The following is a 23,924-nucleotide window of genomic DNA, read 5'->3' as shown; positions in this document are numbered from 1 at the left end:
GTATATATAGGAACCAAGATCAACGTTTGGAATGCAAAAAATCTAATTTTCTCTTACATCTTTTGATGAAGGGAGTATGTGCCGTCTTTTGTCGGCCATCTTGTAATACTAATATAGTATCGTACATTAACGAATACTATTGAGATATTTGTTATACACTTTATACAAGTCTTTACCAAGATATTTAAGGATATTGAACATTCGTATTCACAAACAAACAAAGATATTTATATACACACACACACACACACATTGTGGATGCATGTGATTCTGTATTGTTTTTCCTCATATTTAAGAAATTTATGTCTAAAGTTCTTGTAAGCATGTTTCAAAATCGCAACTTTTGATACCAAAAACAATTTAATTTAGCACACCACAAGTTTTTTCTTAATGATTTTTGTCCAATCTACTTAACAAAAAACATCATAATCAAAATGTAGCTATATTGTGATGTAGTTAGTTGTGCTAACAAATTTATACAAACATATGTTACTTATCATTGTGATTTAAAAAATAAGTTGTAAAAAGTATAATATTTTAGTACAAAAAATAAACGAACTAAGAAATTAATATTTTTGTAAGGGTTGTGAAATAAGACGATAGTTGGAAAACACTTTGCTAACTTATAATATCAAGTTGTGGCAAAGCGCATAGCATTAGGACCATGATTTTAGGTCTTACATTACATACCCGTGTCAGAAAAAAAAACACATCTTGTTCACCGAAAGTAGGTTCTAGCTTGAAACTTAATTAGACATTGGACATATCTGGAGATGTTGTTGAGCCATCCTTCGCCACAAAAACATACATGTTCCAATTTTCCCTGGTGTAAACTTTGAATGCATATATAGTTGATCAATCTGATTTTCTTACAATTTTATTGTTCTTCAAGAATAGCGAGTTACAAGGCCTGGCTCCATGCATGCGTGCATCGATTCTACTCCATCAGTTTGAAAGATTGTCCAAGAACTTACAAGTGGACAGCACCAATTAGTAGTTTCTCCATCATCTTGATTCTGAACTCATAGTTATGATTTATTATCTTATGTGACTATTCTGTTGTGCTTACTTACTCACACTTTAGATAAACTTGTGACGACTTATTTAATTGCTTCTTGACTTCTAAAAGTCCATATGTCATTATTTTTTCCTAATCTGAAACCGGACAGGTGCCAACGCTCTTATGTACCAACCGAACTCCATGCATGCATCAAGTTAAACAATTATGCTTGCTTCCAAAATCATTGATTTCATCTACATAATTAAATTTAAGCCAGAGTTAGGTAATCACACTAACTCAAACTTAGTTTCCAAATTTAATTTTTTTCTTGGATTGTGATATTTGATTGTGACTTGCTCCAAGAACTTAAGTCGTCTCAAGGAATTTGTCAAGGTGACCCACTCCCGCCATGTACACTTCTTCTTGTTGCTCTCTCTGAACTCTACATAAGGGTTTATCATGTTGAACCTATGGAGCTAAGGATAGGTTGTCATGCACAGCAGAAGATTTCTCACTTTTTTGCTTAAAGATAACACTCTGCTTTTCTGTCGGATTAATGTTTAGCAAACACGAATAATTCGGTATCCTCTTCTCTTATAACTGGCACCCCCTTCACAAAATGTGATTTACTATGGCTATAATTTCAGTGTTTTTGTATCCTACATCAACATTATGTATAACTGTCAGCAAATTAGGAGCTGCATCAACTATAACCGAAAACTACTACACTGAAAGATCCTTTTTCTTAGGCACATACACCTGTGCAAAGTACATATAAGCAGCCAGCCCTATAGCACTGAGCAAGGCAAGAAGCCAGTAAAAGTAATCAAGATGCCCTCGGTTCAGGTTGTTGGAAAACCAGCTTTCCCGTGTTTGCGGTCACCCTTTCAATGGCATAAACAAGGAAGCTACTAATGTAGTTCCCGGATCCTACTATGCTCAAGAAAAGAGCCAGGCCCAAGCTCCGCAAACTGTCGGGCACCTGGTCGTAGAAGAACTCCTGCAAGCCAACGATCGCAAACACCTCAGCATGTACTGGGGAATCATCCACATGACACTCATGGGGATAGTAACCTCAGGTTTATCCAGCAGACCATACTTTATTGCCACCCGGAGCCTCTTCGTCTCCACAAGAGCAGCAATGATCACCATGACGATCGAAATTGCCAACCCGGCACCGATCCTTTGCATCGTCGTGATACCAGAAGGCTTCTTGGTGTGCTTCCTCGCAAGTGGAACCAAGACTCTCTTGTAGATCGGCAGGAAGATCATGAGCGACGCGCTTACCAGGTTTTGCAGGGAAGCTGCTGGTACGACCAAGGTGCCAATCCTCCTGTCCAGTGTGCTTGCCTATTTGGTGAAGAAAGTGAACCACTGTGAGAAGACAACGGCATAAATAAGGCAGGACGCCCATATGGGGAACAACTTGAGCAATGCAGTGGCTCATCGATCCCCCCTCGGCGACGGCGTTGATAGCATCGGGTGTTCAGAATAATCAGGCATTCTGAATGAAAAAAAATTGGTTTCAGATTCATAAGAATGTCTATACCCTCAACAGGAAGTGTTCAGAATCATCTTACACTTTAGCACTTGGCATCGGATGGAGGCGGTAAGTCTTAGTTCCTAGACAGAAGACGGCAAGAGAGAGAGCCATGGCCACGCACGGGATGGCGAACCCAAGCTGCCAGCTTACGCTCTCCTGCACATAGTTCAGAACCGTGACGGGGACGGTGTTGCCCCCATAGGCAGCGAAGTACCACCAGTTGAAGAAGGAGCTCCTGGAGGCCAGCTCGCGGGGGTCGTTTTCGTCGAACTGGTCGGCGCCAAACGCCTGGACGCAGGGCTTGTGGCCGCCCTGAGCGAGCGCCACCAGGTAGAGGGAGAAGAAGAAGAGGGCCACCTGAGCGGACGAAGTCGTTGTGCACCCGGCTGAGCCCGGCACCTTGCCTGCACATCCTGGCGGCTCTCCCGACGCGAGAACCCGTTGAGAGGGTGAGCATGCCAAGTCCCTGCAAAACAAACAGTGGAGCAAAACAAGTTCAGGGTTGTACTGCGTTTCTCAAAAAAAAAAAAAATTCAGGTTTGCACTTAAAAGAAAAGGCATAACTTGTAGACAAAATAAGCATGGTGAGGCAATGCAGATATCGATGGTTCGGTGTCATACCAAGATGTAGAGGATTGATGCGGAGATGACGGTGCGGTAGCGACCAAGCCAGGAGTCGGCGACGGCTGAGCCGAGCAGCGGCAACAGCATGGCCGCACCGTGCCACGCGCTGACGGCCGACATGGCGGGTGCTGTCAACTGGCCGAGCGGGCCGGTGAGATAGATCATCAGGTTGCCTATGATGCCACAAAATGCGAACCGTTCGGCGACCTCCACTCCTACATACATCCGTGGAAAACATGCAACATGTTCAACACAGAAAAGGCAAATGATGTACTTGCTAGCTGCGTCTTGTTCTTTGTACCGATGATGAAGAGCGCGGCGTGCCACCCGCCGGAACTGCCGCGGGAGCCCGGACGACCGAGATGGTCGACGGAGGACACAGGCTGCTCCGGCCGCGGCAGGAGCACCTCTGCCGTCTCCGACTCCATTGCCCGCCTTCTCACTTTGCCTAACTGCTACTTCTCTACTCTGCTTGGAGCCTATGCTTCACTTTCCAAGTTCTATCCGAATCACAAGCGCAAAACATAATCAACGAAACGAAATCTACAGACGATGGCGTTTGCGGCCAGTACAAGCTTGCCCCATTCTATTTCTATTCATTGAGGGGCGTCCGCACGGTGCGATGGAATTTCCGAGTAAATATCTGAGCCTATGCTTACCTATCTTGACAAACAAGTGCAAACTGAAAGGTACCAAAGGCATAGCGGGAATAGTTTAGTCTCCTGCGCAATTATTTGCGGTTGTTCGGCCGTCCAGTTTACAAGGAAACGAGATTGCATTTCACTTTCACCTTTTTTTTTAGATTGCCTTTCACTTTACCAATGGCGCTTCTTTTTTGAGGTTCCCTTTCACTTTCAAGGCTTAATTCACCTTGTACAAGTTACCCAAGACAGCTACAGCCGCTTCAGAACAAAAAATCTCACCTCTGCCTGATTGAAGCAATGCAGCGTCCATGCAGACAATCTGTCTGGTGATGTGCAACAGCCTAAGCAAGCGCCGAGCCTCCAAGACATCTTCCGTCGAATGCATCACGCATACCTTCACTGCACTGAAATGCCCTTTCTCTTGTGGACATACACTTGCGAGAAGTGCAGGTATGCAGCCAGCCCAAGAACGCTGAGCACGGTCAGAAGCCAGTAAAAATAATCAAGATGACCTCGGTTTAGATTGTCCGAGAACCAGCTGTCTCCGCTGGCACTTGTTACCCTGTCAATTGCATACACCAGAAGGCTACTGATGAAGCTCCCAACTCCAAATATGCTCAGGTATAAGGCGACACCCAAACTGCGCAGGCCATCTGGCACTTGGTCGTAGAAAAATTCTTGTAAGCCGACCATCAGAAATATGTCCGCCAAGCCAGTCAGAACAAACTGAGGCACCACCCACCAAAAGCTCATCGGAATCGTCGCTCCAGGTTTGTCCACTAGGCCATAGTCTCTAGCTATCCTGAGCCTTCTCATCTCCACAAGGGCCGCAACAACCATCAAGATCACGGAGATGAATAGTCCAGTTCCAATCCTTTGCAAGGATGTGATACCGCGAGGGTTCTTTGAGTACTTCCTGGCTAGTGGAACAAGGATACGGTCATATATGGGAACAAAGATGACGATCGACACACTGATCAGGCTTTGTAAGGCAGCAGCTGGAACCTGGAAGCTACCTATCCACCTATCTAGTGTACTTGCTTGTTTAGTGAACAACGTCATCCACTGGGCAAAAACAACTGCATAAATCAGGCAGGATGCCCCTACTGGAAACAACTTCAGAACTGCCTTGGCTTCGTCAGGAAAACATGTCATTTCTGCATTATCCTTGACTCTGTTGGATGACGATGTTGGAATGCAGTTAAGATCATCAGATGATCTGCCAGACAAACACACAGAACGTAGACAAAACAGAGAACAAATAATGTCAGTGATTCTGAAGAACTAGCTCCATACAGTGGTACACAGTTTCAGAAGAATAAGCTTACTTTGAATTCCATGATGCATGCCAGACTCTAATGGATGATAGAAGGTGTTTGCCAACCTTCCCAAATAGACTACCACCACTTCTTACAGGATAAAATCGGTATGTCTTGGTTCCAAGCCAGAAAACCACAAGAGAAAGTGACATAACGATGCAAGGTATTCCAAACCCAAACTCCCAGCTTATGTTATCTTGAATGTAGTTCAAGATTGAAACTGTAACAATACTGCCTCCATATGTCCCAAAGTACCACCAATTAAAGAAGGAACTCCTTGAGGCACATTCTTCAGGATCGTTCTCGTCAAATTGGTCTGCCCCAAACGCTTGCACGCAAGGTTTGTGCCCACCCTGAGCAAAGGCCACCATATAGAGGGAGAGGTAGAAGAAAGATAAATGAATAGTCGAAGTCGAGGATACAGTAGAATCCACGTGGCCTCCAAATTGTGCTGGTTGTTGTGGCGCAAGAACTGATGATAGTGTGAGCATGCCCAGACCCTGGTGGTGGATGCACTTTAGTCAAATGAGTGTTCTAACGTGCAATCATATTATTTTGAGGTTTATTAAAAAAAACAATTATACTCTTACATGTCAAACATCAATTAGCTACTACGGTGCCTTGGTTTGTATTGTACCCAAAAGAAATATTAGCTGAATTATTCGCTGGAAATCTTCTTTGCTTTGATTCGGTGAGATCAAACATGCATCGATCATCACTGGATAAATTTTGCATAATCTGATTACATGTAAAACCGAAACTTTGGCGATTGCATCAGATCCTTTGACTTTGGAGGCTAGTGGTAACTTTTATGTTGTGGATTTCGGAATGCACATCAGTTCGGTGGTATTCAGGAAGTAATACACCAAACATATCTTCTACAGTTTACAATAGAGAAGGGCAATAGTTCTACCTGATCATAAACATGCCATGTCATGGTTAACATGAGGGAATTCACAAAGATCCATTATATTATCAACTGTATACAGCGAACTAATATACTGGAGGTTAGAATTCGGAGCATTGGTGTGAATATCTAAATACCTTCCATCTAAGTAGCATTTGGGTGATCCAGAGACTATATGCTACTCGCTGCGAACCCGTGAGACCACAATTAACAGTATGCGTACTCTTACCAGGATGTAGAGGAGGGAGGCGCAGAGTACAGTGCGGTAGCGGCCGAGCCAGGAGTCTGCGACGGCGGCACCGAGCAGCGGCAGCAGAAGCGCGGCGCCGCTCCAGGCGTTGATGGCCGCGGCGGCCGACGCCGTGGACTGGCCGAGTGGGCCGGTGAGGTAGGTGATGAGGTTCCCCGAGATGCCAGAGTAGGCGAACCGCTCCGAGATCTCCACTCCTGCGATACCAGCAACACGCAGATGAAAGAGGATGGTGAATTGGTGAGTATGGTTGTTCGGATTGCTGTTTCCTCGGGGTACCGATGATGAAGAGCGCGGCGGGCCAGCGGCCGGAGGTGCGGAGGGATACTGGGCGGCCGAGGTTGTCGACGGCGGTTGCCGGTTGCGGCAGCAGGGGCTCCGCCGCCGGGTCCATGGCCGCCTCACCTGTTCCCCTCCTCTCCAGGAGCCTATGAGCTCGTCACGCGGCTTTGACTTTCTATTGACATTTTTTCTTAGAACGCAGTACACGCGCTCACAAAAATACCAACATACACTCACCAAAATTCGTGAAAATTCGATTTGATTTTTCTTCAAAGCCAAAGGCCATATATTAAAAACAACGACCCTTACATGACCATTTTTGAATAATAAGAAAATTACAAAAAAATATATAGGGAAATCAACGACACCGTTCTCCTACACCCATCGGTGGTACGCCGTCAGAAGAACTCGATGTTGCCTCCTCCGAATAACGTCAAAGTTGAGAAAACATCGTTAACATGGTATCCATGAAATCAACACCGGTGATAATGATTTAAAAAAAAAAAACATCGTTCCAGAGAAGAAAGTGACGAAGAGGGTTGGACTATCACCTTAGATCTGGAGCGACCTAATAGCACTAACTCCGCAACGAAGACGAAACTTGCCAAACCTCACAAGTTGGAGTAAAAACCAACAAACCTGCAAAAAAAACAAACACATAACTAAATCCACCACTCGAGAGGAGCAGCGGGCTGAAAATTCCTCACCTCTGCAGCACCACCAGTGATATTAACATTTGGTTGATATTAACTCACTAGATTTTACGGAGAAAAACGGTGTATAGTAAGCTGGCACGCTCCTTAACCCTATCGCCACCGCCGATATGATTGTCACTCCTCTTTGACTTCGTGAGCCGCGCCAGCATTGTTGGGTGGAAATGAATAGAGATGCTAGAGGAATTTTACTAAAGTTCCACGTATAGTTCATTTTGTCATTTCTAATTTGAAAATTTAGACAAATTTTGAGTTAGAAATCATAAAGTGCATTATAAGTGGAATCGGCTTGACACCTTAGAGATGAAGGGTTCTCTATTTTTTGTTGTGTAGGAGGGTTTCTTTGTGTTTATAAAAAAACAAATTGGGAAAATTTTAGTGGCTATGTGGGCATCGTGGGTAATCTTCTTCTTCAACTGCCTCTCTTGATTCTTTGCTAATATAAGACGGTTGCATTGGTCTGTCGAATCTGCCAAGATGTCTGCTTAGGCCAAGATAGAGTCTGTGTTAATACGCTAGGCATGATTATCAATATGAAAATGCTTATTTTCACGCAACCGATCGCGTGGAAAAGGGTTCTGACTCCTGACGCTACGTTCGTTCATTTCGTCCACCTTTCGCGTGTCCCGATGTGGACCTCCACCTTAGCATTATCTCCGCGTTAGAGCATATTTTTCACTCGTTTTTCCTACCTCCTTCTTGTCTTCTTCACGGGATGCAGCGGCCGTACCCCAAATGCTACGCCACCGCACCATCACTGCCCTAGGAATCACCACCGCTCCAAGCCCCTATTCTACTCCTTCCTCTTTCTTCTGTCCAGCTCTCAACTAGCATGGCCACCATCCCGCCCACCGTTTCAGGCACCACAACTGCTCTAGATCTCCTTCCTCAACCTCTCAGTCTAATCTCTGCGTATTTTCGATGCCTCGCCCGTGGAGGTGCGTGAGGTCGACGAGATGGTGGGAACGGCGGTGTTGCGGTGCTTCAAGAGGCTGGCGTCGATGTTGGAAAGGACTATCAGCCACCACCGTTGATATGTTGGATTTTTGTATATTCCTTTTTTTGCCAAAAAAAATTGGTGCATTTTCCTATAAGTTTTGTTGTAAAATTTCAGAAAATGTGTTGTAAACATCCAACCATTTTTTGTCAATTGTCTTCGGTTTTTCGCTGTGAACTTTTGCGGCAATACTACAAGTGATAGAGTTTATTGTAAAAGATCGGAAATTATGTTGTAAACATCCAACGATTTTGTGTCATTCATATTTTCGTATTATTCCGTGAAATTTTGGTGCAATGCTACAAGTGCTATTTTTATTGTAAAAGTTCAAAAATTATGTGGTAAACACTCAATGAATTTGTGTTGATCATATTTAGAATTTTGGTGTAATTTTTTTACTGTAATGCTACAAGTGCTATTTTTGTTGTAAAAGTTCACAAATTAGATTGTAAATATGCTATGAATTTGTGTCACGCGCTTTGGTATTTTTGTTCTAAAATTCCGCTGCGTTGCATAAACGGCATTTGGCTTTTTAAATTACACAAATTGTACATCCCATTTCTCTCTTGTTTGTGGTCTTTTGTTGTTTTGATACATAATGCAGCTCTTTGTATCCACGCCTTCAATGGAGCCAGGTTGGTCTTTTACGAGAGAAAGTTAAGTGAGAAAGTGGCTTTCCTTGGTCCCACCTACGCGGGGAAGTGACGCACGGGAAATATTACTTTTTTTTACCAATCTATCACACTCTCGCGGGGTTTTTACCGAAAGGTATGGGCGACCGATTTCCATCCCCAATCAGTCGTCCGATGTCTAGCGCTCGCCCTAATCAATATACCTCTTTTCTATCATTTGCGGCAATTCAACAAGGTTTGGTGAGACTATTTACGTGTCATATATAACTTTTAAAAAGAAAATTGATTGTCTAATTTTGAGCTACTCGGATTCAACGAGGTTTGGTGATTACCGTCTGCGGCGATTCAACGAGGTTCAGCAGTACTCGGCGTTGGTAGAAAATTGCCAAATCGTGCTTGCGAAACTGATGGTGAGCGAATCATTGCTGGCATTTGTTTCTGTACACATATCTCTTTGCAAAATACAAGAACACGACCACCTCTAGAACGCCGAGACCGGAGAGGAGCCAGTAAAAGTAATCGAGGTGCGCATGGTTGAGGTTGTTTGAGAACCAGCTCTCTCCCCCGCCCCTCGTCGTTGCCCAATTGATCGCTGCCACGAGCGCGCTGCTTGCGTAGTTCCCAACGCCGAAGATGCTGAGGGACAACGCCAGCCCCACGCTGCGGAACGCGTCGGGCACCTGGTCGTAGAAGAACTCCTCCAGCCCGATGTAGGTGAACACCTCCGCGAGGCCGATCAGGACGTACTGCGGCACCAGCCACCATAGGCTCATCGGCACTGTTACGTCGGGGCGGTCGAGGAGGCCGGCATCCGCAGCCACGCGGAGGCGCTTGGCCTCCACGAGCGCAGCGATGGCCATGGTGACGCAGGACATGGCCATGCCGGCACCGACGCGCTGGAGCGTCGTGATGCCCGAGGGGTGGCCGGTGAGGCGCCTCACGAGAGGCACGAGAGCGCGGTCGTAGACGGGGACCAGGGTAATGTAGGTGATGCTGATGAAGCTTTGCAACGCCGCAGGTGGCACGACGAGGCCCCCGATGCTCCGGTACATCGTGCTGCCCTGCTTGGTAAACAAGGTGGTAATCTGCGCGATGGCTGTTGCAAAGACGAGGCTCGACAGCCAGATCGGTAGCAGCTTTACCAGGAACCCTTTACCTTCCTCCGGTTCTCCCATCAGAAGCCTGCACAGGTGAAAATACAACCATTTATCAGTCATGTCCGTGCAGTGGATTGCAGCTTTGCACTGGCGTGCTCACCGTTGTGTGTCGGTGTCAGTGCCAACGACCTTCCGAGAGAAGGTGAACTTCTCGAAGAGCTGTGCAAATGAACTTCCGTCGACGGGTTTCTCTGCACGGTACGTCCCCGTGCCGAGCAAGAAGACGACGAGGTACACCACCATGATGGCCCAGCATGCGGCGAAGCCGACAGTCCAGCCGACGTTCTCCTGGACGTAGGTTACCGCGGTGGCCGCGATGGCGTAGCCCCACGATATGGAGAAGTGGAACCAGTTGAAGTAGGAGCTCCGGGACGCACGTGCGGTGGGGTCAAACTGGTCGGCGCCCATGGCTTCAGAGCACGGCTTGTGGAAGCCCTGCGCCACCGCCAGCAGGTAGAGCGCGGCGTAGAAAAAGGTGAGCCGGGCAGGTGATGGCGTCGAGGGCGCCGACGAGCACGCGGTGGCTGTGCCATGGCAGCTCCGGGGATGTGGTTGCGATGTTTGCAGCATGGATGAGACCGTCAGCATTCCCAAGCTCTGTTTATCATTGCAGATTAGTAAGGGATAGTAAAATTCCACGCTATATCGTTCCTTACAAATTGGTGTCCGATTTAATTACAGTGTTTATTCGAACTTCAGAGGTTACAGACTAGCACTACATTATTGGTATCAGAATAAGTCGTAAGTGTAGTCGTCACATGCTATCAGATCTGTCTGTCTCATTCCATTATTGGCGCCCACGAGGTTCTGAATCTCAACGTGATGGTTGGGATATTTTCGTTGCATACAAGTAAGGAAGACAATTTTAACATTGTCGTGGATATGCTTGCAATTATAGTTGAGCGCTAAGTTCGATGGTTAAATTGAAGGTGTCGTTCTCCATTTAGTTGATGGGGGCTTATCTATCCTTCAATATGTCGATGATAAAATTCTTTATATAGATTATGATCGGGCAAAGGCAAGGAATCTAGTTGATTCTTTCAGCATTCGAGCATTTGTCAGATCTTAAGATTAACTTTCATAAAAGCGAGTTGTTTTGTTTTGGCGATGCCATAGACGACGCCTTCCTCTATGCCGAGTTATTCGGATGTGCGATTGGTTCTTTTTCGATTAGCTATCTTGGTATTCCGATTAATCATCAAAGACTAACATTGGTTGAATGAAAAATAGTCAAAGAACGATTTCAAAAACGGCTTAGTTGTTGGAAAGGAAAGCTATTATCCCTTGGTGGAAGACTTGTTCTCATAAATTCAGTACTCACGAATATGGTATTGTATATGATTTCGTTCTTCCAGTTACCCAAAGAAGTCTTGCATAGATTCGATTACTTCCGATCAAGATTCTTTTGGCAAGGGGATAGTGAGAAGAAAAAAATATCGGTTCACAAAATGGAGTGTTGTATGGCGTTCAAAAAATCAAGGTGGACTTGACGTCCATGATCTGGAAGTCAAAAATAGGGCCTTGTTAGGAAAATGGCTAGCCAGGTTATTGACGGAGAATGGTATAGGCTCAAAGGCGATCTCCCAGGTTATTTGGAAACCGGGTGAATCGCCCTTCTGGGCTGGCATCATGGCAACAAAAAAGCACTTTTTTCCATTTGTTTTCTTCTCCATTAGGAATGGGGCGGAGACACGGTTTTGGGAGGACCGATGGTTGGGAACAACCACTCTTCGTGAACAGTATCCGGCCTTGTACAATATTGTTCGTTACAAAGGGGACACCTTACAGAAGGTGATGGAATCTTTCCCCTCCTCAGTAACGTGCAGGCGTGATCTTATTGATCCCCGACTAGCTTCTTGGAACGAGCTGCTTCTGCGGTTAGGTTCAATACATTTGGCCCCGGGGACCGATGAATTATGATGGTCTTACCAAGAATGGTGTATTATCGGTAGGCTCTATGTACAAAGCCCTTTACATTTCCTACTCAACCGGTTCTAAATAACAAATCCATCTGGAAGATGAAGATACCTCTGAAAACAAAGGTATTTGCATGGTATCTTCGTGGAGGTGTGATCCTTACTAAAGATAACCTTGCAAAACGCAATTGGCAGGGTTGTAAGAAATGTGCGTTCTGTCATGAATATGAGACAATAAAACATATTTTCTTCAATTGTCGGGTTGCTAGATCTATATGGTTAATCATTCAGATAGGTTCTACCATGTACCCACCTCGTAGTATTGCTAATGTTTTGGCAATTGGCTAAATGGGTTGGATTATCTGGGTGGGAGCGATTGAAGTTGTATGGTCGTTTTGGCTGTGTAGAAATGACAAGGTTTTTAATGACAAAAAATTCTTCTATTATGCAGGTTATCTACAGGTGCACCGCTATGCTCCGTTCATGGTCGCCGCTTCAACGCTTCGAGGATCGAGATCTATTTATAGAGGTATCTACACGGTTGGAGAATACGACCAAGGAGTTTATTTCCCAACATGAGTGACTACATAGTTGTAGGATAGAAGTCAATGGAGCTGGAGATTAGTTGGCTCTTTCATTTTGTTTTCTTTATCGATTTTTTTGTTTGGATATTAGATCTTTAAACGGCTGTGTGAATTTTCCTATGCAGAGGCTGGATGTAATGTTTGAAACATCGAGTAATAAAGCGCCCTTTATCGAAGAAGAAAATATCGTAGTATCACATGCGTAATTGCTAGTCCATTACCACTAGGTGTGCCACTGGTATGTCTAGGGGGTGCTAGCAATTTTGGGCAGCATTTAATTGTGGCGCACCATTCTCTCTCCCACATAGATCGTCTTTTTGGTTTTAAAATAACAAAAGTAATGATAGAAATTTTAGAAAAATATAATCCTTCGAGATGATCATCTGTTACAAGGTCTAGTTATTAGCAAACATGAATATATTATGCAAAATAGCGTCATATTTCGGTAAAATGTTTTTTCTATTTGCATACGACATCCGATGAAAAAAAATTTATATGAAAACGTATCTACAGAAAAAGTTAAATCCAATTTCAATAGTCTATGGCCATTTACCGATTTTTTAGATTACTCAAAATAAAAAAAAAGTTTTGGAGATTTTAAATTTCGATGAAAAAAATCAATTTTTTTCCTGCAGTGGCACACCAACATGGTGCCTCATTGCTATGTTTTCCTTCTTCAAAATTGAAATCGGCCGGCACCTATCCCACTAGCCTCCGATCCACCTCCTCTCCTCTTTCTCCTCTATTCCATCCTCTCCTCCTACTACTCATTTCTCTCCTCCAACACCTCCAGCCTCTCCTCCTCCTACTCTTCCCTTTTCTCCTCCAACATCTTCATCCTCTCCTCACCCTGCGTGCATTCTTTCTCATCTTTTTCCCCGTCTACTATCACCTTTTTTCTTTTAATGATTTCAGAATGAGTTGAAGTCGTAGTCTTCACATTCAAAGCTGTCTGGTCTCAAGATGGTTGGTTGATTGAGATATTTTTGTTGTATGAACTATGAAGCATGACGATAACGATAGGCAGTAATGGGACGATGGCGCCGTTGACAACAATTGGAGCAGTCGTCATACGAAATTCTAGGTCCAAAAGGTTCCAACAGCAATAGTGCAACACCAGAATGAAATCATCGCGAAATTCGGTGGCTCCGAAAGGTCCACGACTGTCTAGGGCGCAATGGCAAGAAATCGAACAAAGGCAGGGAGGAAGTAGTAGTACTGACCAGCAGGTAGAGCACGCCGGCGAGCAGGACAGCCCGGTACCGGCCGAGGCGCGAGTCGGCGGCGAGCGCGCCCACGAGCGGCAGCACGAGCACGGTCCCAGACCACGCGTTCGCGCCGGCAGCCGCGGCCGCGGTGGACATGCCCAGCGGGCCGGACAGGTACGTGATCAGGTTGCCCTCCACGCCGCTGAACCCGATGCGCTCGAACAAGCTGACGACTGCAGGGGGCGCAGAGATCGCAAGAAGCAACATATATAGTTCAGAATTCAGAGACGTTTAAGCCGACCGAAAGTTGAATGCTCGACGAGATTACCGATGATGAACAGCGCGGCGCGCCAGCCGCCGCGGCCGCCGCGTGGGTCTGAACGTGGGAGTTGCTCGCCTGACTCCATCGCTTCGCACCTTCACTTCGCCTCCGGCCGGTGGTGGTGCCGATGCGTGATCTCTTCAGTTTGTGCCCGTCTTCAGGCGTACCTAGAGAGCACATCTGAACTTGGTCGTACGGAGTACTATTTATTATTACTAGCACGTTCGTCGCGTGATTGAGATGGGACCTGAATAAGTTTACTTTCTACCTTTCGTACTAACTAGAATATCCGCGTGTTGCTACGGGTCAGAAAAACATATCATCTGCTAAACATAGCACATATTTTAAACTGAAGCTACACGTTGAACCAAATGAGCACACATGCACAGCAGATGATCGCCACTCAAGAATTTACTGTGGTACACTTGGCGGTGATCCTCGTGGCGAGCCGTAAATTTTCCTCGATGGTACGAAGTTTTAAGACCAATAATGTTTTTTTGGACCATAAATAATTTCACTACAAAGACTGAATCATTGATGCTCGTAAAAGCCAAGTATGATGGAAACTGATCACAAAGAATTGATTGAAAATTAAACGTCGTCTGGGTATAATATGGCCCTCCTCTAAATTATGGAGAGGCCTCTCGCTCCCCACCCTCTTGCCTGGGCCCAGGCAGGAGGCTGCGAGAAGAGGGGGGAGAAGAGATAATTTTTAGAATAAATTGTGAAAGCCAGGATTTGAACTAGAGACCTGGGCTCTGATACCATGTTAAGCTTCATGCACTAGCCACTTGAACCAAAAGCCCGAACTGATGGAAAGAGCTAGGAAATCTTCTTATACACTTCAACAACGACCACCTCTAGAATGCCGAGACCGGAGAGGAGCCAGTAGAAGTAATCGACGTGCGCACGGTTGAGGTTGTCGGAGAACCAGCTCTCTCCGCCGCCCCTTGTCGTCACCCAATCGATCGCCGCCACGAGCACGCTGCTGGCATAGTTCCCGGCGCCAAAGATGCTGAGTGACAACGCCAGGCCCACGCTACGGAGCACATCGGGCACCTGATCGTAGAAGAACTCCTCCAGCCCGATGTAGGTGAACACCTCCGCGAGGCCGATCAGGACGTACTGCGGCACGAGCCACCATAGACTCATCGGAACCGCCACGCTGGGGAGATCGAGGAGGCCGGCGTCCGCAGCTACGCGGAGGCGCTTGGCCTCCACGAGCGCAGCGATGGCCATGGCGACGCAGGACATGGCCATGCCGGCGCCAGGGTGTCCCGTGAGGCGCCTCACGAGAGGCATGAGAGCGCGGTCGTAGATGGGGACCAGGGTGATGTAGGTGATGCTGATGAAGCTTTGCAGCGCCGCACGTGGCACGACGAGGCCCCCGATGCGCCGGTCCATCGTGCTGCCCTGCTTGGTGAACAGGGTAGTGACCTGCGCGATGGCTGCTGCGAAGAGGAGGCTGGATAGCCAGATCGGTAGCAGGTTAAGCAGGAACCCTTTGGTCCCTTCCTCCGGTTCTGCCGTCAGAAGTCTACGTACACAGGTGAAGGAAAACAATCATTGATAAATGGTAAGTCGTATCCGTGGAGGAATGCAGCTTGTAGTCATGCTCACCGTTGTGTGTCAGTATGAGTGGCAACGACCTTCCGAGAGAAGGTGAACTTCTCGAAGAGCTGTGCAAATGAACTTCCGTCGATGGGCTGCTCGGCGCGGTACGTCCCGGTGCCGAGCAAGAAGACGACGATGTACACCACCATGATGGCCCAGCACGCGGCGAACTCGACGGTCCATCCGACGTTCTCCTAGACGTAGGTCACTGCGGTGGCCGCGATAGCGTAGCCCCACGATATGGAGAAGTGGAACCAGTTGAAGTAGGAGCTCCGGGACGCACGCCGAGGTGGAGTCGAATTGGTCGGCGCCCATGGCTTCGGAGCACGGCTTGTGGAAGCCCTGCGCCAGCGCCAACAGGTAGAGCGCTGCGTAGAAGAAGGCAAGCCAGGTAGATGATGGCGTCGACGGGCACGCGGTGGCTGTGCCATGGCAGCTCCGGGAATGTGATTGCGATGTTTGTGTTACGGAAATATGCTTGTTGTATTACCAGAGGGCCAAAGGCCACAATATATAGTACATGTACAGGTGCACATATACAGAAAGCCCCTAACATATGGGGAAACTACAATATACAGATATATACATCTAACACCCCCCTCAAATTCATGGTGGATCCACAACACTGAGTTTGGAGAGTAAGAAATCATGGTTGCGCTCGAGTCCGTGCCTTCGTAAAGAAATCCGCCAACCGCAAATCTGAAGGCACATAATGAACCGCAACAACATCATCCTCGTACATGTGCACGTGTGTAAAAAGCATCAACACCGATATGCTTGGTCAGCTCATGCTTGACCGGATCACGTGCAATACCGATAGCACTCGTACTCGTCGGACAAAAGTGGAGTGGGTGTCGTAACGGAGACCCCAAAATCTGCAAGCAACCACCGTAACCAAGTCACCTCAGCAATCAACGAGTCATAGCCCGCAACTCAGCCTCAACACTCGAACGGGAAACTGCGACCTGTTTCTTCGTCTTCCAAGCAACAAGCGAACCACCAAGAAACACACGAGTAAGCGAAAGCGAACGACGATCCGTAGGATCACTCGCCCACGTAGCATCCGAATAGCACCGGAGCCGGAGAGAGCTGGAACGGGAAAAGAAAAGGCGATGAGTGATCGTGCCACGAAGATAACGAAGAACACGGAGGAGATGACTATAGTGAACAAGTGGTAGGAGCTGAGACAAGCCGACTCGGAATATGAACAGGATAAGAAATATCCGGACGAGTGACGAGCAAGATAAACAAGACTCCCAACAAGATGGCGATAACGGGTGGGATCAGGAAGAGGATCACCATCAGTAGGACGAAGCTTAACATTAAGCTCCATAGGAGTATCGACTGTGCGCTCATCCCCAAGAGCAGCACGAGTAAACGCAACCAAATAAACGAAGTGTCGAGTAATCTGGAGAGCAACCAGAAAGACGCTCGAGAGGAATGCCACCTTGAAGGGCAGCAGAAGGCTGAATGTTAATGAGGTAAGTCGATGTAGAGACAGCCTCAGCCCAGAAATGCGGCGGAAGAGAGAAAGCAATCATCATAGCACGAGTAGTCTCAAGAATATGACGAAGCTTACGCTCGGCGACACCATTTTGAGCATGGGCGCCGGGACACGAGAACTGTGCAAGGGTGCCCTGCTCAGCAAGAACACCACGCAGGTGCTGGGTGATATACTCTCCTGCAGAGTCAGCACGAAACACACGAATAGGCGTGTGATGGCATGTAGTTAACACGTCCGTTGGGAACCCCAAGAGGAAGGTGTGATGCGCACAGCGGCAAGGTTTCCCTCAGTAAGAAACCAAGGTTATCGAACCAGTAGAAGCCAAGAAGCACGTTGAAGGTTGTTGGTCGCGGAGTGTAGTGCGGCGCAACACCAGGGATTCCGGCGCCAACGTGGAACCTGCACAACACAATCACAGAACTTTGCCCCAACGTAACAGTGAGGTTGTCAATCTCACCGGCTTGCAGTAAACAAAGGATTAGATGTATAGTATGGATGATGATGGTTGTTTGCAAAGAAGAGTAAAGAACAATTGCAGCAGATTGTATTTCAGTATGTAAAGAATAGGACCGGGGTCCACAGTTCACTAGCGGTGTCTCTCCCATAAGATAGCGAGATGTTGGGTGAACAAATTACAGTTGGGCAATTGACAAATAAAGAAGGCATAACAATGCACATACATATATCATGATGAGTACTATGAGATTTAATCGGGGCATTACGAAAAAGTACATAGACCGCTATCCAGACATGCATCTATGCCTAAAAAGTCCACCTTCGATTATCATCCGAACCCCCTCCAGTATTAAGTTGTAAACAACGAGACAATTGCATTAAGTATGGTGCGTAATGTAATCAACACAAATATCCTTAGACAAAGCATCGATGTTTTATCCCTAGTAGCAACAAGACATCCACAACCTTAGAAATTTCTGTCACTCGTCCTGCATTTAATGGAGGCATGAACCCACTATCGAGCATAAATACTCCATCTTGGAGTCACAAGTATCAACTTGGCCAGAGCCTCTACTAGCAACGGAGAGCATGCAAGAACATAAATAACATATATGATAGATTGATAATCAACTTGACATAGTATTCAATATTCATCGGATCCCAACAAACACAACATGAAGGATTACAAATAGATGATCTTGATCATGATAGGCAGCTCACAAGATCTAACATGATAGCACAATGAGCAGAAGACAACCATCTAGCTACTGCTATGGACCCATAGTCCAGGGGTGGACTACTCACACATCGATCCAGAGGCGATCATGGCGATGAAGAGACCTCCAGGAGATGATTCCCCTCTCCGGCAGGGTGCCGGGGGCGATCTCCTGAATCCCCCGAGATGGGATTGGCGGCGGCGGCGTCTCTGAAAGGTTTTCCGTATCATGGCTCTCGGTATTGGGGGTTTCGCGACGAATACTATATGTAGGCGGAAGGGCAAGTCAGGGGGCCACACGGGGGCCCCACACAACAGGCCGGCGCGGCCAAGGGCCAGGCCGCGTCGCCCTAGTGTCTGGCCACCTCGTGGCCCCACTTCGTAAGTCCTCCGGTCTTCTGGAAGCTTCGTGGAAAAATAGGCCCCTGGGCGTTGATTTCGTCTAATTCCGAGAATATTTCCTTACTAGGATTTCTGAAACCAAAAACAGCAGAAAACAACAACTGGCTCTTCGGCATCTCGTCAATAGGTTAGTGCTTGGAAAATGCATAAATATGACATATAATGTGTATAAAACATGTGAGTATCATCATAAAAGTAGCATGGAACATAAGAAGTTATAGATACGTTTGGGACGTATCAAGCATCCCCAAGCTTAGTTCCTACTCGCCCTCGAGTAGGTAAACGATAACAAAGATAATTTCTGAAGTGACATGCTATCATAATCTTGATCATACTATTGTAAAGCATATGAGATGAATGCAGCGATTCGAAGCAATGATGAAGATAATGAGTAAACAAATGAATCATATAGCAAAGACTTTTCATGAATAATACTTTCAAGACAAGCATCAATAAGACTTGCATAAGAGTTACTCATAAACCAATAAATTCGAAGTAAAAGCATTGAAGCAACACAAAGGAAGATAAAGTTTCAGCGGTTGCTTTCAACTTCAACATGTATATCTCATGGATAATTGTCAACACAAAGCAATATAACAGGTGCAATAAGTAAACATGTAAGAATCAATGCACACAGTTGATACAAGTGTTTGCTTCTAAGATAGAAAGAAATAGGCAAACTGACTCAACAATAAAGTAAAAGATAGGCCCTTCGCAGAGGGAAGCATTGATTACTATTTTTGTGCTAGAGCTTTCCATTTTGAAAACAAGAAACAATTTTGTCAACGGTAGTAACAAAGCATATGTGTTATGTATAAGACATCTTATAAGTTGCAAGCGTCATGCATATAGTATACTAATAGTGCTCGCACCTTGTCCTAATTAGCTTGGATTAACACTGGTTATCATTGCATAGCATATGTTTCAACCAAGTGTCACAAAGGGGTACCTCTATGCCGCCTGTACAAAGGTCTAAGGAGAAAGCTCGCATTGGATTTCTCGCTTTTGATTATTCTCAACTTAGACATCCATACCGGGACAACATAGACAATAGATAATGGACTCCTCTTTAATGCATAAGCATTCAACAACAGTTAATATTCTCATAAGAGATTGAGGATTAGTTGTCCACACTGCAACTTCCACCATGAATCATGGCTTTAGTTAGCGGCCCAATGTTCTTCTCTAACAGTATGCATACTCAAACCATTTGATTGTGAGAACCGCCCTTACTTCAGACAAGACGAACATGCATAGCAACTCACATGATATTCAACAAAGGTAAAAGAGTTGATGGCGTCCCCAGAAACATGGTTACCGCTCGACAAGCAACTTATTAAGAAATAAGACACATAAGTATTCTTCACCACGATAGTTTTTAAGGCTATTTTGTCCCATGAGCTATATATTGCAAAGGCAAAGAATGGAAATTTTAATGGTAGCACTCAAGTAATTTACTTTGGAATGGCGGAGAAATACCATGTAGTAGGTAGGTATGGTGGACACAAATGGCATGGTTATTGACTCAAGGATTTGGATGCACGAGAAGAATTCCTCTCAATACAAGGTTAGGCTAGCAAGGTTGTTTGAAGCAAACTCAAGTATAAAAGGTGCAGCAAAGCTCACATATGAACATATTGTAGCTATTATAAGACTTTACATTGTCTCCTTGTTGTTCAAACACCTCAACCGAGAAAATATCTAGACTCTAGAGATCAATCATGCAAACCAAATTTTAACAAGCTCTATGTAGTTATTCATTAATGAGTACAAGGTACATGATGCAAGAGCATAAACAAGATCTATATGAGCACAACAATTTCCAAGTATCAAATTATTCAAGACATTAAACCATTTACCACATGCAGCATTTTCCGTTTCCAACCATATAACAATGAATGAAATAGTCCAACTTTCGCAATGAACATTAAAGATGAAGCTAAGAACATATGTGTTCATACGAAACAGCGGAGCGTGTCTCTCTCCCAAACAAAGAATGCTAGGATCCGATTTTATTCAAACAAAACAAAAATAAAAACAAACAGACGCTCCAAGTAAAGCACATAAGATATGACGGAATAAAAATATAGTTTCACTAGAGGAACCTGATAAGTTGTCGATGAAGAAGGGATGCCTTGGGCATCCCCAAGCTTAGACGCTTGAGTCTTCTTAAAATATGCAGGGATGAACCAGGGGGCATCCCCAAGCTTTAAATTTTCACTCTTCTTGATCATATTGTATCATCCTCCTCTCTTGACCCTTGAAAACTTCCTCCACACCAAACTCGAAACAAACTCATTAGAGGGTCAGTGCATAATTCATATATTCAGAGGTGACATAATCATTCTTAACACTTCTGGACATTGCACAAAGCTACTGAAAGTTAATGGAACAAATAAATCCATCAAACATAGCAAAACGGGCAATGCGAAATAAAAGGCAGAATCTGTCAAAACAGAACAGTTCGTAAAGACGAATTTTAAAGTGGCACCAGACTTGCTCAGATGAAAATGTCCAAATTGAATGAAAGTTGCGTACGTATCTGAGGATCACGCACGTAAATTGGCAGATTTTTTTGATTTTTATACAGGGACTACTGCTCAAATTCGTGACAGCAAGAAATCTGTTCCTGCGCAGTAATCCAAATCTAGTATTGGCTTTACTATCAAAGACTTTACTTGGCACAACAATGCATTAAAATAAAGATAAGGAGAGGTTGCTACAGTAGTAAACAACTTCCAAGACTCAAATATAAAATAAAGTGCAGAAGTAAAATAATGGGTTGTCTCCCATAAGCGCTTTTCTTTAACGCCTTTCAGCTAGGCGCATGATACGTCTCCGACGTATCGATAATTTCTTATGTTCCATGCCATATTATTGATGATACCTACATGTTTTATGCAGACTTTATGTCATATTCGTGCATTTTCTGGAACTAACCTATTAACAAGATGCCGAAGAGCTAGTTGTTGTTTTCTGCTGTTTTTGGTTTCAGAAATCCTAGTAACGAAATATTCTCGGAATTGGACGAAATCAAAACCCAGGGTCCTATTTTGCCACGAAGCTTCCGAAGACCGAAGAGGAGTCGAAGTGGGGCCACGAGGGACCGCCACCATAGGGCGGCACGGCCCGGGCCTTGGCCGCGCCGACCTGTGGTGTGGGGCCCTCGTGTGGCCCCCACGTTGCCCTTCCGCCTACTTAAAGCCTCCGTCGCGAAACCCCCGATGCGAAGAACCACGATACGGAAAACCTTACCGAGACGCCGCCGCCGCCAATCCCATCTCGGGGGATTCCGGAGATCTCCTCCGGCACCCTGCCGGAGAGGGGATTCATCTCCCGGAGGACTCTTCACCGCCATGGTCGCCTCCGGAGTGATGAGTGAGTAGTTCACCCCTGGACTATGGGTCCATAGCAGTAGCTAGATGGTTGTCTTCTCCTCGTTGTGCTTCATTGTTGGATCTTGTGAGCTGCCTAACATGATCAAGATCATGTATCTGTAATACTATATGTTGTGTTTGTCGGGATCCGATGGATAGAGAATACCATGTTATGTTAATTATCAAGTTATTACCTATGTGTTGTTTATGATCTTGCATGCTCTCTCGTTATTAGTAGAGGCTCTGGCCAAGTTTTTGCTCTTAACTCCAAGAGGGAGTATTTATGCTCGATAGTGGGTTCATGCCTCGCATTGATACCGGGACGAGTGACAGAAAGTTCTAAGGTTGTGTTGTGTCGTTGCCACTAGGGATAAAATATTGATGCTATGTCTAAGGATGTAGTTGTTGATTACATTACGCACCATACTTAATGCAATTGTCTGTTGCTTTGCAACTTAATACTCGGAAGGGGTTCGGATGATAACCCGAAGGTGGACTTTTTAGGCATAGATGCGGCTTGGATGGCGGTCTATGTACTTTGTCGTAATGCCCAATTAAATCTCACTATACTTATCATGACATGTATGTGCATTGTTATGCCCTCTCTATTTGTCAATTGCCCGACTGTAATTTGTTCACCCAACATGCTTTTATCTTATGGGAGAGACACCTCTAGTGAACTGTGGACCCCGGTCCATTCTTTAATACTCGAAATACAAATCTCGCCGCAATACTTGTTCTTTACCTGTTTTCTCGCAAACAATCATCTTCCACACAATACGGTTAATCCTTTGTTACAGCAAGCCGGTGAGATTGACAACCTCACTCGTTTCGTTGGGGCAAAGTACTTTGGTTGTGTTGTGCAGGTTCCACGTTGGCGCGGAATCTCCGGTGTTGCGCCGCACTACATCCCGCCGCCATCAACCTTCAACGTGCTTCTTGGCTCCTCCTGGTTCGATAAACCTTGGTTTCTTTCAGAGGGAAAACTTGCTGCTGTGCGCATCATACCTTCCTCTTGGGGTTCCCAACGAACGTGTGAATTACACGCCATCAAGCATATTTTCTCGGCGCCGTTGTCGGGGAGATCAAGACACGCTGCAAGGGGAGTCTCCACTTCTCAATCTCTTTACTTTTTTTTGTCTTGCTTTATTTTATTTACTACTTTGTTTGCTGCATTATATCAAAACACAAAAAAATTAGTTGCTAGCTTTACTTTATTTACTGTCTTGCACTCTATATTAAAAACACAAAAAAATTAGTTACTTGCATTTACTTTACTTGATTCATCATGTTTCCTTTTAATTTTACCACAAAAAACATACCGGTAGGACGCGGGTCTATAATTGGGAGAAACAATATAGAAGAATTTTTCAGTCATGTTAGTACCGTTGAAGACTTTGAAGATAGACACTTGGTAGAACTTGCTCCTACTTATGAAATTGCTGCTGCTTTCTTTAGTTCGCATGTTGGTAACTAAATTTGTTAATCTCAATCCTATAATCCAACACATGTTTCTTACACTCGGTGATATGGAAGAGGGGGAAAAGAAAGATTTTGTTTTAGAAACCCTTCTTAGAGAATTTGGTGGTCTAGCAAGAGAGGCTAGAAAGGTCTTTGCTAAATTTAATATGCTTGGTTCTCATACTAATTTTGTTGGTCTCCTTGAAAAAATGGACATGGATAGAATAAGGTACACTAATAATACTAATGATGGTGGGGAGATCAAAGCACCAATACCATGTAAACTCCTAGCTATGA

The 23,924-nt window shown here is 45.3% G+C and overlaps 2 protein-coding genes and 2 pseudogenes across 2 annotated transcripts; all 4 read right to left on the bottom strand.

Moving 5' to 3' along the window:
* Window positions 1-1,690: 1,690 nt before the first annotated feature.
* LOC124661408 lies at window positions 1,691-3,753 on the bottom strand (annotated as a pseudogene).
* A 115-nt stretch (window positions 3,754-3,868) lies between these two features.
* On the bottom strand, window positions 3,869-6,681 carry LOC124661407 (protein NRT1/ PTR FAMILY 5.10-like). The gene is made up of 4 exons (XM_047199264.1): window positions 6,567-6,681; window positions 6,267-6,484; window positions 5,140-5,630; window positions 3,869-5,030 (listed from the first exon to the last, which is right to left on the bottom strand). The coding sequence occupies exons 1-4, from the start codon at window positions 6,679-6,681 to the stop codon at window positions 4,208-4,210; spliced, it is 1,647 nt and encodes a 548-aa protein (XP_047055220.1). The 3' UTR covers window positions 3,869-4,207.
* Window positions 6,682-9,286: 2,605 nt separating this feature from the next.
* On the bottom strand, window positions 9,287-14,189 carry LOC124661639 (protein NRT1/ PTR FAMILY 5.10-like). Its single transcript, XM_047199510.1, has 4 exons — window positions 14,105-14,189; window positions 13,792-14,009; window positions 10,169-10,665; window positions 9,287-10,093 (listed from the first exon to the last, which is right to left on the bottom strand). Exons 1-4 carry the CDS (start codon window positions 14,181-14,183, stop codon window positions 9,331-9,333), a joined length of 1,557 nt encoding a protein of 518 aa, XP_047055466.1. The 5' UTR covers window positions 14,184-14,189; the 3' UTR covers window positions 9,287-9,330.
* A 671-nt stretch (window positions 14,190-14,860) lies between these two features.
* Window positions 14,861-23,924, bottom strand: part of LOC124661638 — a 12,992-nt pseudogene continuing 3,928 nt past the window's right edge.

Source organism: Lolium rigidum, chromosome 6, assembly GCF_022539505.1.
Source record: "Lolium rigidum isolate FL_2022 chromosome 6, APGP_CSIRO_Lrig_0.1, whole genome shotgun sequence".
NCBI lineage: Eukaryota > Viridiplantae > Streptophyta > Magnoliopsida > Poales > Poaceae > Lolium > Lolium rigidum.
The sequence above is the reverse complement of the archived record's forward strand: the minus strand, read 5'-3'. Positions and strand labels throughout refer to the sequence as shown.

What these genes read in the sequence shown, in the direction of transcription:
- LOC124661639 (XM_047199510.1), bottom strand. Translation starts at nt 14,183, where the DNA reads ATGGAGTCAGGCGAGCAACTCCCACGTTCAGACCCACGCGGCGGCCGC. An exon ending in CGCCGCGCTGTTCATCATCG is followed by an intron (nt 14,010 to 14,104) that starts GTAATCTCGTCG and finishes CGCCCCCTGCAG; the next exon opens with TCGTCAGCTTGTTCGAGCGC. An exon ending in ACTGACACCGACACACAACG is followed by an intron (nt 10,094 to 10,168) that starts GTGAGCACGCCA and finishes TCACCTGTGCAG; the next exon opens with GCTTCTGATGGGAGAACCGG.
- LOC124661407 (XM_047199264.1), bottom strand. Translation starts at nt 6,681, where the DNA reads ATGGACCCGGCGGCGGAGCCCCTGCTGCCGCAACCGGCAACCGCCGTC. An exon ending in CCTCCCTCCTCTACATCCTG is followed by an intron (nt 5,631 to 6,266) that starts GTAAGAGTACGC and finishes ATCCACCACCAG; the next exon opens with GGTCTGGGCATGCTCACACT. An exon ending in CATGCATCATGGAATTCAAA is followed by an intron (nt 5,031 to 5,139) that starts GTAAGCTTATTC and finishes TTTGTCTGGCAG; the next exon opens with ATCATCTGATGATCTTAACT.